Here is a 15,209-nt window from a genome sequence, read left to right on the forward strand (position 1 = left end):
TGGTTTCCTATGTGGCTGGTTAGCGAAGGTAGAAAACGGGATAATTCTCCCTGTTGGGCTGTTTTAAAAACATGTTTTAGAAATATGGTAAAGTTCCTTGTTTAAGGAAAGTATCCTTCCTTTGATTTCCTAAAAACAAAATTCGTACCAGGCTATTTGAAAGTATTACATTTGACAGGCAGTCAGAGGAGAAGTAGTTGTTTCTGTTGGCAGTAGACGATAGGACTTGCTATAATGAGTTTAAATTGTGGACAGAAAGATACCAGCTGGAAATTAGGAACTTTTTTTACAGTAAGAGTTTTTTACAGTAACAGAGAAATTATTAATGCCCCACCCCGGAATGCCTGGCCACGCCCCTGTCGTGCCCCGCCCAGTCCCATTGGCGCTATGCCACTGTTTGAATCCCACCACCATGGGAACCTGTTACTAACATTTTTGGATCCCACCACTGGTCACAAGGAAGATGAAGCAATTAGGGCTATCCTATTATTCATGCTATAGTCTGTCTTAGAAAAAAAAAAGTTAGTAGAGTTGTATATTCCTTCGCCACAGAATAAAGCATGCCAGACCTTCTTTGTTGTAGAATGCTCCACCTGAACTATAAATGCTCTTGTATCAAAGTACTGTGTACAATAATGCACAAAATAATGGTTTCCACAAGGCAGCATGTAAAAATAAATGATAATTCTCATATTTGTTCAGGACTATATTCTAATGCGGAAGCATACAATTTCCTCAGTTGCTGCACCTCAACTGACCGTCCTAACACCTTTATGTGAGACATAGTGTTCATTAGCTGGTGTAGTTAAATGTCAAGATCTACCACCAGATGGTCTTATCTATTTCTTTGTAACAAATTACACTTCAAATGTTACCGAAGATACACTTATTAGAACACTTCATCACAACAAACGCTCAATGAACAATTCCTAGGCTGGAGACCAAGTAATGCAAGGGAGATTGCATTACAGGAAGGCAACTTCACCTTTCTCCCCACCACTGCCCCCTCTGGGTACCAAAACCTATGCTCCTGTAAGTCGATGGACCTCTAGAAATGGGAAGAGACAACAAGGGATCTACAGTGGAAAGACATAATGGGAAAAATACCCTCCCCTCTTCCTTTCTCCTGCCAAAACTGTTGTTTTGATGACAGCAATTTAGGGCCCAAGTCCAATTCGCAATATTCTGCATGTGCGGAAGAGACCTCTGTGACATTTTCCAGCTTTCATATTGTTTATGTCCATTGGGCATTACACCAAGCAAGTGTAAGGTGCTCTCATTTCCCCCATGCTCGAGCTCTGGATTCAAGACTCCACTAAGGGTCTCATTACACATTATGCAATCCACATTGTTTCTGTCAACTATTGTTTCTTTTATGGCCCTTTAAAAGCAAAACCAGACATGACAGTGTCGATGGATGGGACCTGTGGATTCCACTGCCATTTTTAACTGATTTTAAAATGTCACAAAGGCGCGATCCCGATTGGGTCTGCAGCCTGAGGCACTCTTGTTCCCTTTGAATCAGCACAGGGATGGGGAAGTGTGGCCATTTTGGCATTTGAAAAAGCATGGGAACATCAGCACCTTAGCTGGCTATGTTGTGGGCCCAATCAAGATCAGGCTCTCACAGTCTGACTCCATGCTTCTCAGCACATAATATTAGTGTAGCTCACATAGTTTTTTTCTGAGGAACAAATGGGATAAACCAGTTGTGTGGCACTTCTACAGAGCAAAAGGAACAGATGAAGGCAGTGGTGGGATTCAAATAATCTAACAACCAGTTCCGGTGGTGGGATTCAAATAATTTACCAACTGGTTGTTTACAAGCACCATTTTAACAACTGGTTCTGCCAAAGTGGTGCAAACCTGCTGAATCCCACCACTGGATGCATCAAGTTCAACCACGCAACACTAGATAAAATGCAGATGCGAGCAAAGCTACATGGCCAAACTTGACTGATAAACTCACATAAAAGAATCCCAAGGGTCCTGAGATATACGGCATTTTCATTCCTAGGAGATACTTCACTTGTGACGTAACGACATGCGTGGCTGCTCCTGTTGTCATTGCACTTATCACTGGCTCCGTGAGCAAGAAGGTGGCACTGCCCAAGTGCAGCACAAACATGGCTACCTGAGAAATCAAAGATAGAGAGCAGAGATTACATTAGAATGCAGAAACTGATGCTGAGATTGTAACAACATCAGACAAGATGGCTGTGTGAACTAACCAACTATTGACGTTTTTGAATTATATATTGCATACCATGAATAAACTTTCAACATGTGATTAGAAATATATAACTGAAACAGGAATATATAACTGAAACCATGTTCCATATCACAAAAGCACACCATATATTTACAATTAAGTTGAAGCTGAGGGATGTTTCCAGAATGTCCTGAGGGATGAACTTTTAAAATAAGATGGCGCTTATTTTAGTATTGAATTTGATAAGATTTTGAGTTTTATTGAACTATTTGCATGAAAAACAACACCTCCAGCTGCAGACTGCATCAGAGACTCTATGGTAGGTTGAAAAGGTGTGTTCTACCATCTCAGTCTTTTGCTTTACATTGATTACATTGCCCCTACATTTTTCTGATTTTGTTCCACAGAAGAGTTCCAAGGAAGTTCTCCACTTTGTTTTTGTTCTGCAATTGATTAATGAATACCTCGTTCATGTACTTAATATGAGAAAAATGCTGCATTTGAATAATTAGGCATTGTCCTCCAAGACTTCTTGCTGGGCTATCTTTATTTTTCCAGAAAATTTGTGCTGGAAACCCTGAAAGGTGGCTGGAGCCTAGCCCATACGATTTTTCATTATAAGATGGTAAAAATTTCAGAGAAATACAGAGGTGAATCTGAACTTTGCAGCCATCAAAATGCAAAAGTCCACTTAGGTGTCCATTTTCGGCAAAGATATATGTGCATGTATCTATCTTTCCACTGATCTAGGTGGTGGCTACATTTTTTCCTCCATGTCTTGTGATGGGAAAAGGTGTACCCTCTTCTTTCTTGTAAGACATGAAATGTTCAGGCTTTTTTTGGACAATGGAATGTGATTAGTTGAGCTAGTATCACTGACCCCACTGCTGACTTAGCTCACACGTTTAAAGCACAGGTACATGTAGAGCATTAAAGGAATGTGCAGAACCTCCTGAAGTTTCAGTAATTGATTCTCAGCCTAATTCACCTACTAAGGTGGGTCATCTTTCATGTTATTGCTCACTGCTTGGCAACCAATTGCATGAAAAAAGTGAGTAAATCAATCAGTCAAGTGATTTAAAATAAACACAGTGCTGTTTAAAAATCATTATTGTCTGATGTTTAAGCCCATGTTATTGAGATGATTGTGAACATGTACATTTTTTCATAGCCTTGTGGGAGTTACTGTACCCCACCCAGCATCATTTCATTACCCAAAAACTATTACCTTGACCCAACCCTAACCCCCTGACTCTTGAAGAGAACAGATTTCACCTACTGTGCAAATGAAAAAGTGAGTTGCAAGGCAGAAGGAAATAAAGCTGAATGTACAGGAACTGCACAGCTGTAAACTGGACAGCAGACAGCGATGAGGCAAACAGTTCCGAGGCTCGGCTCATGAATCATCACAATTGCCGGATACTGTGACTGCTGGACCTGTTCACTGTGAGGTTTGCAGTATTCCTGCTTGGAATACAGCCCCAGATTCAAGTCATACTTAACGCAATTGTTTTGTTTCCAGCCTCTTCACATCGTTCGTCGGTTCCAAAGTGTATCCAGCTTCTATACTTATGTCCTAACTGTGCAAGCACTGTGACTGATCTGGAGCTCTCTTGAGTGGTCTCGGCAGGAAGTTGTTGCTGACTAGATAATTCATTTGTTTTATACTGAATTTTGGAAGCCGAAAGCTGCAAATATTTCCTGTTTGATTCGACAAGAAGACTATAACTTGATGCAGATATAGTAAGGCTGAATTGATTTCAGAACACAATTAAAACAGTATTTAGAAAGGATCAACCTGGGCTGGTTCATATTGCCGGCAGCATGGATACATGGTAGCTTCCATAAAATCAGGGCTGGACTAAACTACATATAGGCATCAGACATATGAACTGGGATGTTTGCAGTGGGAATGTTTGCTATATACCCAACCATGAAATTTGCACTATTGCAGTATCCTGAGAAAAATGTCACAAAAGATACCACATTATAGTGTACAAAAACAGGAGAATTATACACTGGTGCTTTGCCCCGCGCCAAAGGAAGATTATTTTCGGGGCAGAGTTTCTGTTACAGACTTCTTTTCCCCACTCTCACACTCACGGTGCAGCAGATCTCATAATCTCTGCTGTTTGTGAGAACGGACAAAGAGCAACCTTTTCTCCTGCTTCGCAGGGAAGATTAAATAAATGTCCCTGTGTTATTCTTTGTTTCAGGCTTTTAGGCTCCACCTTACCTCCTCCATTCTACTTCTTCCCTCCCCAATGACTGGGTGTGTGAAAGTGTGCGAAGAGGGGACAGGAAGAGAATATCAATTCTAGAACATGGTCCCTTTCTTCAGCAGAGTGTGGTCCAGGGAATTCTTTGCATCTTTCATTGGGGTGGGGGGGATATTTTTGGAAAGAAGATACAATATTGATACAACTTCAACACTAATATCGATATAACAGCAATTTAAAAGGCTTTAACAAAGTCAGCAATCGCAAGACTGTGTGTCTTTAAGAATGAGTTGATCGGCGGAGTTAAGAGAACCAGGAAAAGCAAACCCAGGGGAGTTCAGAAGCAAGCTGTGCAGTAGGCAGTGGAGTGCTACCTCCCATGTAAATGGAAAAATACGAGGAGACCCCACTACAACCCCACTGTGCAGCGAAGAGCCCTGAGATAATTGTTCCATGCATAATGGGTCACAGACTGCCATAAAAAGTCCTATGAATGAAGGTTATGCAAGATCGAAGAATGTTGCATTGTGCTCAAATGAGAAAGGATTTCGCTGACTGATAGGCTCTGTGGACACAAAAAATAGATGCATAATGGGGTGAGAATATAGAACAGAGTGGAATGAATCATCATCATTTATTAGATTTCATAGACTCATCCCCAAAGGGCTCTATAATGTGGAATCAGTTCCATCCTAACCTATAGTTGCCTAGGCAGTGGAATATTGGTGCAATGAATACTGATCACCAATTGGTGGGTGACATTCCATCCACTCCCCCGCTTCACTCGACCCAGGTGAAAGCCCAGTTCTGTTGGGTCCCCAAAACCCTCACGGTTCCCCCACCATCCTCTAACCCTCACCATTCCACCCTGACAGCCCAGCTGGCAGAGCAGTGATGCCTTGGCACATGCTTCTCATCAGGCCTTCAATCAACCTTCTGATCCCCCCCCCCCCAATGCAAAAGCCCAGCCTGGCCTGCAGAGCAGTGGCGCTTTGGCGTGCACTATTCAGCTGGCCTTGAAACATCCTTCCAGTTCCCACCAACCCCCAAAAGCCCAGCCCGGCCAAACCTCCCATTGCACCCTCACCCCACGTCTTACCTTTCCACCATCTCCCCACCGCAAGCCTCACCTTGCAACCCACCCCAAGATACTCCTTTCCACCCTCTCCCCACTCCAAGCCACAGACCCAGGGCCAGGTAGGTTGGAGGCATTGCGCCAGGAGGAAGGGGAGTGCTACAGCCTCAATAAAGCCCATTGCAGGGGGAAATGCCTGCTCGCCCCCCCCCCCTTGGCTAGGGCCCATTGCACCACCCCCTGCAATGGGCTTTGCAGCTAGTCTAATACAGAATGTCAAAAATAGAAGACCAAAATCAGCTTTGGTGTAATTTAAAGGTAAATTCCCTGCATTTTTACTTGGCAAATAAGATAACATACTATGACCACAGGGATAAAGATGGAATTGGAATGCTGTGGGAAATGCATATCCCAACTTGAAAAGTGGGGTGGGGGGGAGCAATATGATTAATTTCATTGTCAACCAGGTTAGAGCTATTGGCCATGAAACAACACAATAGATGCTGAAGAGTGTTGAAATTAGTGTGTTTAAATATGTTTAAATACGTTAAATATATTATGGATGCCATTGTTTCCTCTTAACAGCATTTAGCACAGAGTTACACTGTTTTACCTATAAGAACATAAGAACTAGCCTGCTGGATCAGACCAGAGTCCATCTAGTCCAGCACTCTGCTACTTGCAGTGGCCCACCAGGTGCCCTTGGGAGCTCACATGCAGGAGGTGAAAGCTGCTCCAGAGCACCTGGTCTGCTAAGGCAATTGCAATCTGAGATCAAGGAGGATCAAGATTGGTAGCCATAGATCGACTTCTCCTCCATAAATCTGTCCAAGCCCTTTTTAAAGCAATCCAGGTTAGTGGCCATCACCACCTCCTGTGGCAGCATATTTCAAACACCAATCACACGTTGTGTGAAGAAGTGTTTCCTTTTATTAGTCCTAATTCTTCCCCCCAGCATTTTCAATGTATGCCCCCTGGTTCTAGTACTGTGAGAAAGAGAGAAAAATTTCTCTCTGTCAACATTATTTACCCCATGCATAATTTTATAGACTTCAATCATATCCCCCCTCAGATGTCTCCTCTATCATACACATTGTCTCCTCTGTCATACACACCTATCATACACATCGTGCTTCTACCACTGAAAGGGAAAGATTGTGAAATAAAAAGGAATGTGACCAAGGACAAATGGGCATGGGAAATCCACAATGTCCTTCCAACATCAGCAGGGTGAAATAGAAGTGGCTTGTTTGGATGAATCTTTGGCCAAGTTTCATCTTGAGAAAGAAAGGGTAGGGCTAATTATCTGAAAATATGTCATGGATTAGGGCGTTACTCTCTTTTTACAAGCTTGATCAACAATACCCATATTTAAACAGCACTGGATGGGGCCGTCAAGTTGTGAAGGTCAGGAGACAGGGACCACCTCCTGGACACTGCTGTAATCTGGATGGAGATAATTTGGAACCAGTCAATATTAATAGTAAACAACTGTACCAGTTTGTATAATGAAACTGTCTTGCTAATAACAATCAACAAACAGAAGTGTAAAAGGTTACAACTGGCCCAGGAAATCAGTGTTGCCAGCCAGTTTTAAAAAGCAATAGATGTTATAATTTTTTCACACATTTTTGGGGTGATGGTATGCAATTATTTTCAGTTCTCAGATCAACAAAATTTTTCAAAGGGCTCAACATTCAAGTAGCATTGGGTGAATTTCGCTGACAATTCACAACTTCGTGGAGTCCTTTCAGTGGGGGGAAAGTCTGCTGCTGAGAGTATTTTTATTAACAGATACATGTTGATGCTCCTTTGACACAATTATTGTCAGCTACCTTTTAAAATCTCATCTACATTTAGTCAATTACAGTTCAAATCAAGCTATGCAAACGTCCACAAGGGCTGACTTTTTAAGGCTCAAGGGAACTGGGAAATCACGAAACTCAGCTCAAGGAAAGGTCCAAGGACTTAGGAGTGAAGAAGCAGTGCAATCTTGGAGTTTATCTGAACAAAATGAAAGAAGCTTCAAAGAAGATTTTGAAACATCTTTCTCCATCCCTTCTATCTTAGCACTGAGACCACCTCCTATGTGCCATGGAACTCAAAAACAAGCTATGAGAACTCTTCAAGACAAAAGCTGAGAGCCAGCAGAGAGAAGGCAAGATCAGGCATCACATCACATACCCATCAGTTATAACAGTAGCCAAGCTTTTACTTCTATTTGATCATTAGATCATCGATCAGCAATTAATCAGAACACACAGAATACAAAAGACTTTTGATGCATTATCATTCAACCTTAGAAGAGAACGAATCCTATGTTAACATATCCCATTAAGATACCCTCATTTAGCCAGAGTGATCAAATCTGGACTTTTTGAATCTCCCATTAATCTCCCCCACCCCCAATCATGTAACTAAAACTGCTTCCAAAATTTGGCCTTCCTGAAAACCTCTACTCTCTTTCCTTATTTGAAATAATTCCCAGGACCCCAGACATGGATCCTCTTCACCTTGGGTCAATCATCTGTTTTAATTGAATTATTTTATATATTTTTAAATGTTTTTTAATTATGTGCACTGCTTTGGAAATCTTGATCAGGTGGAAAGGTGGCATAAAATGTTTTCAATAAATAAATAAAATCTGTCAGCTCACCTGGGTCAATTTCTGCCTTCTAAGCCTGGAGAGAAAGAAATATCTTGAGCCAGAATTTGTCCTCAAATCTCACTTCTAATTGACTAAAAACCACACCAGTTTGTTCAGCTGTGGGTAACCAGTCTGGCACTGTCTGACGTCTCCAATGCTTTCTCCTGTGGAGACCGCCTCTTCTCTATGTCCGCCTCTTCTCTATGTCCCTTTTCTCTATGTCCCTACACTTGCCTCAACCAGGACTTTGAAGTACGGCTTGTCTCAACCAGGGCAAGGGCCTTTTCAGCTCTGGCCCCTGCCTAATGGTATGTTCTGTCTGGGGAGACCAGAACTCTGCAGGATCTACTACAATTCCGCAGGGTCTGCAAGACAAAGCTGTTCCACCAGGCAGCATACAGTTGAGACAGCTACAATGATACATCATGGCCCACTCCCCCCTTTCCTCTCTCCCCTTTTTCTCCTTCCATCCTTCTTCCCCCTGCCTTTCTTTTTTTGTTTCTTCCCACTTTCCAAAATTATTTCTTTTTATTCCCCTCCTTTTCCTTTTCTCTTATTCCTGGCCCCCTTTTTCCTTCTGATGGGGTCCCACCTAAATTAAATAACATTGGATATTAGAGGAAGGGACACAACCTAAACCAAGAATTGGCCTGTGGCAATTTTATGCCAACTATATTGTAAAACTACATGATTTCATAGGATTGTTTTAAAGGATTTATTATGGGTTTTAAATTGCTTTGTTAAATGCTGGAAACTGCCATGAGCTTCCCAGGGAAGGGCATTGATAAATCTAATAAATAAATAATGTATTCCTTTGAGTGATTTTGCCACTTAGACATTTGGATCCACTTGTCCTGGATGGAGCTGGCCTTTTCTGAGTAGGTTAAGAGCTGGGGGACAGTCTTGCTGTTTGAAAATGAAGGTTGGTGCCTTCTATCAGCTGCATCTGCTTTGCCAGCTCTCTCTTTAATTCTGCCAAGCTGGTCACACTAACCTGTGCTTCAGCAACCTCACCACTGGATCACTATTAATGTACTTTAGGTAGGCTGCCCTTGAAAACAATCCTGGAACGGCAGGTGGTTGTCAGAAGCTATGCAATGGGAGTATATGTTGCCCATATACAACTAGAAGAAGAAGAAGAAGAAGAAGAAGAAGAAGAAGAAGAAGAAGAAGAAGAAGAAGAAGAAGAAGAAGAAGAAGAAGAAGAAGAAGAAGAAGAAGAAGAATTATGCTAATGAAGGAATGATACAACAGTAGCCTGGGTTAAAAAGCATTATATTGTATCAGTGAAAATGAGCATACGAAATACATGAATATGTTAGTACCTAACACAGCAAGACACTATATTTCATGCTAAAAGCCTGAAGAGGAATATTCTCTAAGGCAAATATGGGATGAGCCATAGACTGCACAAGCTAATTATGATCATTTTAGGTACAAATCATGCACATGTTAGCTGTTGGATAGCTAGCTGGGGAAAGTCAGAGTCTGACTGTAACTTTCATTTGATTTGCATGGATTAATGTCACATCCTACCATTGATAAGTTGAAATGGAAGGGAAAGGGGGAGGGGAATAAAAATAAAAGCAAGCGGATGAAATCCTGGCTTTGGTCAAGACAGAACTAAATAAAGCTCCAAAGAGAACAGAAAAAAGGTTTCCCACAATTCAAGCAGCAACTATTGTGAGTTGATTCAAAAGCATTCTTTACCTCTTCACTAGATAAATAGTGATTACAACAGAATAGACTGATTAGCTTTTGTTTCCATGCTGAATGAGAACAAAACATGTTTTCTTTCTGATAGTGTCTATCGGTAATGAACAAGGTCTTTCAAATAAATAGCTATTCACAAGACTCCAGGCAGAAACTGAGACTAAGGGCTATTTTTACTGTAACCTGTCAAAAGAAAGGTATACTTTACCCCAGATTCTGAAGGCTACATAATATGTTATAAAATGTTTTATGGAGATCATTTCCACTTCAAAATTGCATGAGTTCAGTGTATTTATACAGAGATTCAGCTGCAGATGGAACAGGGGGTATTAACTTAAGTTTTGACCTTTCCTCCAGAAATTCTTCCATGTGCTCTTTTTGACAAGGCTTATCAGCTCCTATTGTACAAAAGGGTCAGACTTGGGCTTTATCCATCAGAAGTATCCTAAGACAGTAAAACCTGCCAAGCTGGACTAGTATGTTAGATATTGATCGATCTATGTTGATAGGCAGACAGTCAGACAGACAGACAGACAGATAGAGAACTGATATTGGTGAGGCCCTGTTTAATGAGCAAAGTGGTTTTCTTTCAAAAATAAACAATTATCTTACATCTTTCAATGCTTTTGATGTCTTGCAAGATTATTTATCCTTTTGAATACCACTCCATATATTAGACCTTTCTTTACTTTTTTGTATGGGAGGAATTTGGAGCTTTTTACTTTTCCTTTGTCTTTAGCTGGGATGTTTTAATTATTATTGTAAGATGCCTTGAATCAAAGGGAAAAGCAGAATATAAATGTTTTAATAAATACATTTATAAATAAATCTTGTTTTTTTCTAGTAGCCTGCTGCTTTGTACAGGTTATTAATTTCTTTTCCTCTGTTAAGTGAGGAAGAGGATGGATAGATTATGTGGGCTCCTTGGTTGATTATTTCTATTTTTCACAAGAAAGACCATTGAAACAAGAGTAAGAATAATTTAAATTATTGAGATTCCCATTTGAGTACAATTTTTTTTAAAGTGCAGGTACTCATATATAAGGTTGTGCCAATTTCCACCAATTCCCCCACATGACATGAGAGAGCCCCCCCCCCCAGGTGCCAGTACTCAGTATTGGTGAGTACCACCACAAAAAAGCTCCACTAGCAAGGTAACGAATCAGTTGTTTAAAAAAATGTGTTAAAAAAATTAAGGCAGGTAGCATGGTAAAATGTGGTACCATCAGAACCAAGTAAACCATTCCATATGTTGTTGTGGGTTTTCCAGGCTGTGTGGCCGTGGTCTGGTGGATCTTGTTCCTAACATTTCGCCTGAATCTGTGGCTGGCATCTTCAGACGTGTATCACAGAGGGAAGTCTGTTACACACTGTTACACCTCCGACAATACATTCCACATGTGTTTTGCATACAGCTTCATTTGTTCTCTGAAAGGAAATGATCCCACTGTGCTTACTAAAGAATTGGGGTAGAAATAAATTTTAACCAAGATAATGTCACAGAGTGTAACCACTTCCCAGCAGCTGGGAAGAATTGTGAATGCTTCCAGTAAGAAACCAAGCTGATTTGGGTACAAAACTGAAAAGCCACTGAAACGAATACAGCACGCTAGATACATAAAACTTCTTAATGGGCTAGTCTCTATTAAGCTATGAGGATCAACTAGGACCACTACAAACTGAAACACACAGGCTCTGAAACAGAATTCTTTGAGAATTCTCTCTGATCCTGCAGCCACATGAATAAATGAATAAATAGGACTTGAACATAAGAGATTCTACTGTATTCCTTCCTCTGGCCACCATGGTTAAGTTTTATTCATTTGATTAGTAATTTATATGCCACCATTCATTTTCCACATGTAAAACAATATCCATTAAATTATACAAATGCCCTCAACACAGAGGCTAAAGCAGGATAAAACCCAGGGATTAAATAAAATCCTGCTATAGGCCTTCAGTAATAGCTACAATTTCCATGCTGCTGAAAAGCCTGGGGGTGGGGTATGAGGAAGCTCCTGGAGAAGGCTTCCACAGTCTGGGGTGTCTATCAAGAAGATTTTCACAAAAATCCTTGCCAGACCCACCTGAAATAATTAAGATTGCCATAGCAGAGCTCCAGTGGCATAGTGCCCATGTGGGGGGGGGATGCCCCAGGTGGAGCAGTGGCACAGGCATGGCCGGGCTGTCGAGGGGGCATGGCGGGAACATTCCGGCGATGTTCCAGGCCAGGGCGGGCGACACTGCAGCAGGGCGCAGGGCGCGGCCATGCCCAGGGCGCAGTTTCCCCTCGTTCCACCTTTGCAGAGCTCCTTCAGAGGACATAAGAACCTGTGCAGAAATGTACAGGTGGAACCAGTCCTTCAAGTACTTTGAGAATGGACTGAGTAGGGGCGTACCGTCCAGGGGGACATATGGAGTCAAATGTCCCTGGGCAGTGGCCATTTAGTCACGTGGGGGCACCACCCACACCCCTCCTCCTTATTCCTGGGTCCATACACTGACTTCAAGACTTGGTGCAAAAAAAATTGGTCATGGTGGGTGAGGGTGGTCGCCCTTGTGGGGGGAGGGGGGCGGGAAGCTCAGATTTTGCACCAGGCTACATTTTTCCTAAAAACACATCTGGGACTGAGGGCTCTGCTGCTGAAGGGGTGTTGTGGAATATTGTGGTAACATGGGCATCTGCCTTTTAAATTTCTGAGTGGTGGCATACACAGCTTGGAAACAGCCAGTATAAACCTCAGCAATATGTAGTATCTTTACAACAACTTCATTTTCCAAAATGCTTCTGCATATTGAATGGTAAGAAAGCAAAACTAGTTGTGCCTTTGAGAGAAATTCAGTATTCCCTACTGGTGTGGTTGGAACATTGATGACGATTACATTCTGCCTGCAGAAGTATGCAGCAAAGAGTATTGGCTCAGGTTAGGTCTAATGAGCGTCTCATGTTCCCCTCCACTGAGTGATCAGTTTTGACCCCAGAAACATTGTTCCTATTGTCAAAAATGCCCACCTGTCCCAATAGCCAAAGAGGAAGAGAAAGGGGATGGAATTTCCTCTTTTCTAAGTAGAATTCGTTTGCGGAAGAGGCAGAAAAGACATATTTTGCTCCCCTATCCTTCTTAAATACTTATATCTCTGCCCAACCCACATGGCTATTTGTCCACGTGTTGTTGTTCTCATCAATTCAAGAGCATGATATATTTCTACCAGGCAAATTCAGATCAGAGGAAGAACAGAATCAGTTTTCTGTGAGAACTTTCTAAGATGTAAATGAAACAAAAATCAGGACCAACATAGTAAAGCAGGGATAAGCAATGTCCTGGAAATCTCTGCTCTGAAGCTATCAGCAACCTCGTTAATAATGACACTGGAGTGCAAATATGCATTGTGAAATGCTGTCTTCTTTATGCCCTGGAAGCAGGATCAATGGAATTTCTCACCAACAGAAAGAAGAGTTTTTGCAAAACATTTATTCAGGAGTAATTAAAATGCTATGTCATTCAGATATCAGTCACTATTTTATTCTCATTCTTATTTAATTGTTCTTCATTGAAACACTGATGTATTAAAAATAAATAAAACCTCATAAGTCACGCCCTCCTCAAGAAAATGCCTTCAGTTGAAATCCTATTCAAAGACCAGGAAATCAAAATAGCCTTACAATCCCTCCTAAAATTTCCAAGGATCACACCCCTCTTTCCTCCTCAGGAAGCCCACTTAACAAGATGGGAGCCACTATTAGAAAGGACAAGGATCCAGGAGATGCTTAATGAGCAACCAGGGGAAATGACTGTAAGGTGTCAGCCAGAGGGCACAAAGGGACTAAGATATAACTGTTTCTTTGTGATAGATCTCCATGGAGGTGGCTATAAGAATACCATATGCTTGGGCACATATACAGTCCCCACAGAATTAGGCTTAACCACCTGGCATCCCTACATATATGGAATACTACACAGCAGAATTAAGGGGGGCAGGGCTGGCAGCCTCCATCTGGTTAGGACAGTGTTTGAATAAACTCCCAGTCCCTATATGTAGCCACTCTGGTGGACAACAAAGGGGTTTTCACCAGTGCCACAGGAAGGGAAAATGGAGCCTGGGGCAAAATGGCGGCCGCACCCCACCCCCATGCCCCCCCCCAAACACCCATCACCTACCTTTTTAAAGCTCAAAAAGTAGCCTGCTCCAGTCCGTGGCAGCTGCTGCAGGCTGCGGAGGCTGCTGTGGGCCGCAGAGGCAGCCTGAGGGGAGAGGTGGGGGGAGGGGTGGGGGAGCGATTCTCCGCCACTGCCATCCCTCCGTCCCATGGTTTGACTTTCACACATGCTGAATAATGCACTTCCAATCCTGTTTCAATGTAATTTAATGGTGGTTTGCAAGTGGATTTTGCCATTTCACATAGTAGAATCCAGCTGCAAAGTGCATTGAAAGTGGATTGGAAACCTTGGCAGAAAAAAGTGGATTGAAAACCTTGGCAGAAAAAAGGTAATTTTTGTGTTTTAGTTCAGGTGAGATATAGACCAGCTGAGAGACTGAGGTTTTACAGAGACTGCAGCATGTCATGAAACACATCATTTTAAAAAAAATAATGTTTAAGCTTCATGTCAGACTCTGCTAATTTGAAACCTCTTGTGACTCCACCTTTATAGAAATAAGGACGCTGTCATGCAGCCCTGTCCCACGCTGCCTGGGCCTAATCAGAAGCCTCAAGCCATGGGGGAGAACACCTTCACAAGCCAATATTGCCCTTCCTGGAAACTGGGATAATAGAAAAAGCTCCAGGTGCATTTTAAAGTCCAATGCACTCCACTTTCTTTTACATACTGGCTGTTTGTGAATACCTACTTGAATGAGACCTCCCAGGAAAGAAACTGCTGCTGCCACTCCAATTCTCTGCATTTCAAAATCAGAAAGACCCAAGACTGCGGAGTGATTGCTTGCTGTAAAACTGCTGTTCACCGGAGGCACAAGACGCTCAACAGCATTTGCAGATATCAAGGAGGTCAAAGCAAAGGTCCCTGTAAAAGAAGAGCACTATTTTTATTTCCACTGGCTCCGGTCCCTGTTTGTTTAACATTGTGGCCCATTTACTTAGGAGGAAGGATGTGTGATTGGAACTCACGGTCATGCGTCAGTTCTGAGTTCAAACAGCCCAGCTACACACCTTCCTGCATGCTTCTTTCAAACTTGTCTCTTGACACAGAAATTTTATTTCCATATGCAAAGCCCTACTTAGGCATTATGCAAATGTTAAGCCAAAGGCTGTAACTTTAAATCCTATTTGGTGTGTGAGCAATCCTGAGCTGGTCTATTCAAAGGGGCTTTTCAAGGGACTTTAGG

General features: G+C 42.1%; 1 protein-coding gene across 1 annotated transcript in view; it reads right to left on the reverse strand.

The window, feature by feature from the left end:
• SLC26A7 (solute carrier family 26 member 7) overlaps positions 1-15,209 on the reverse strand; it is an 84,938-nt gene that overhangs the window by 47,996 nt on the left and 21,733 nt on the right. Inside the window, exons 3-4 of the mRNA XM_048507268.1 lie at positions 14,715-14,887; positions 1,970-2,134 (exon numbers count right to left, since the gene is read on the reverse strand). Coding sequence (XP_048363225.1) covers positions 1,970-2,134; positions 14,715-14,887 — 338 coding nt within the window. The remainder of the gene's footprint in view (positions 1-1,969; positions 2,135-14,714; positions 14,888-15,209) is intronic.

This window comes from Sphaerodactylus townsendi, linkage group LG09 (genome assembly GCF_021028975.2).
Source record: "Sphaerodactylus townsendi isolate TG3544 linkage group LG09, MPM_Stown_v2.3, whole genome shotgun sequence".
Taxonomy (NCBI): domain Eukaryota; kingdom Metazoa; phylum Chordata; class Lepidosauria; order Squamata; family Sphaerodactylidae; genus Sphaerodactylus; species Sphaerodactylus townsendi.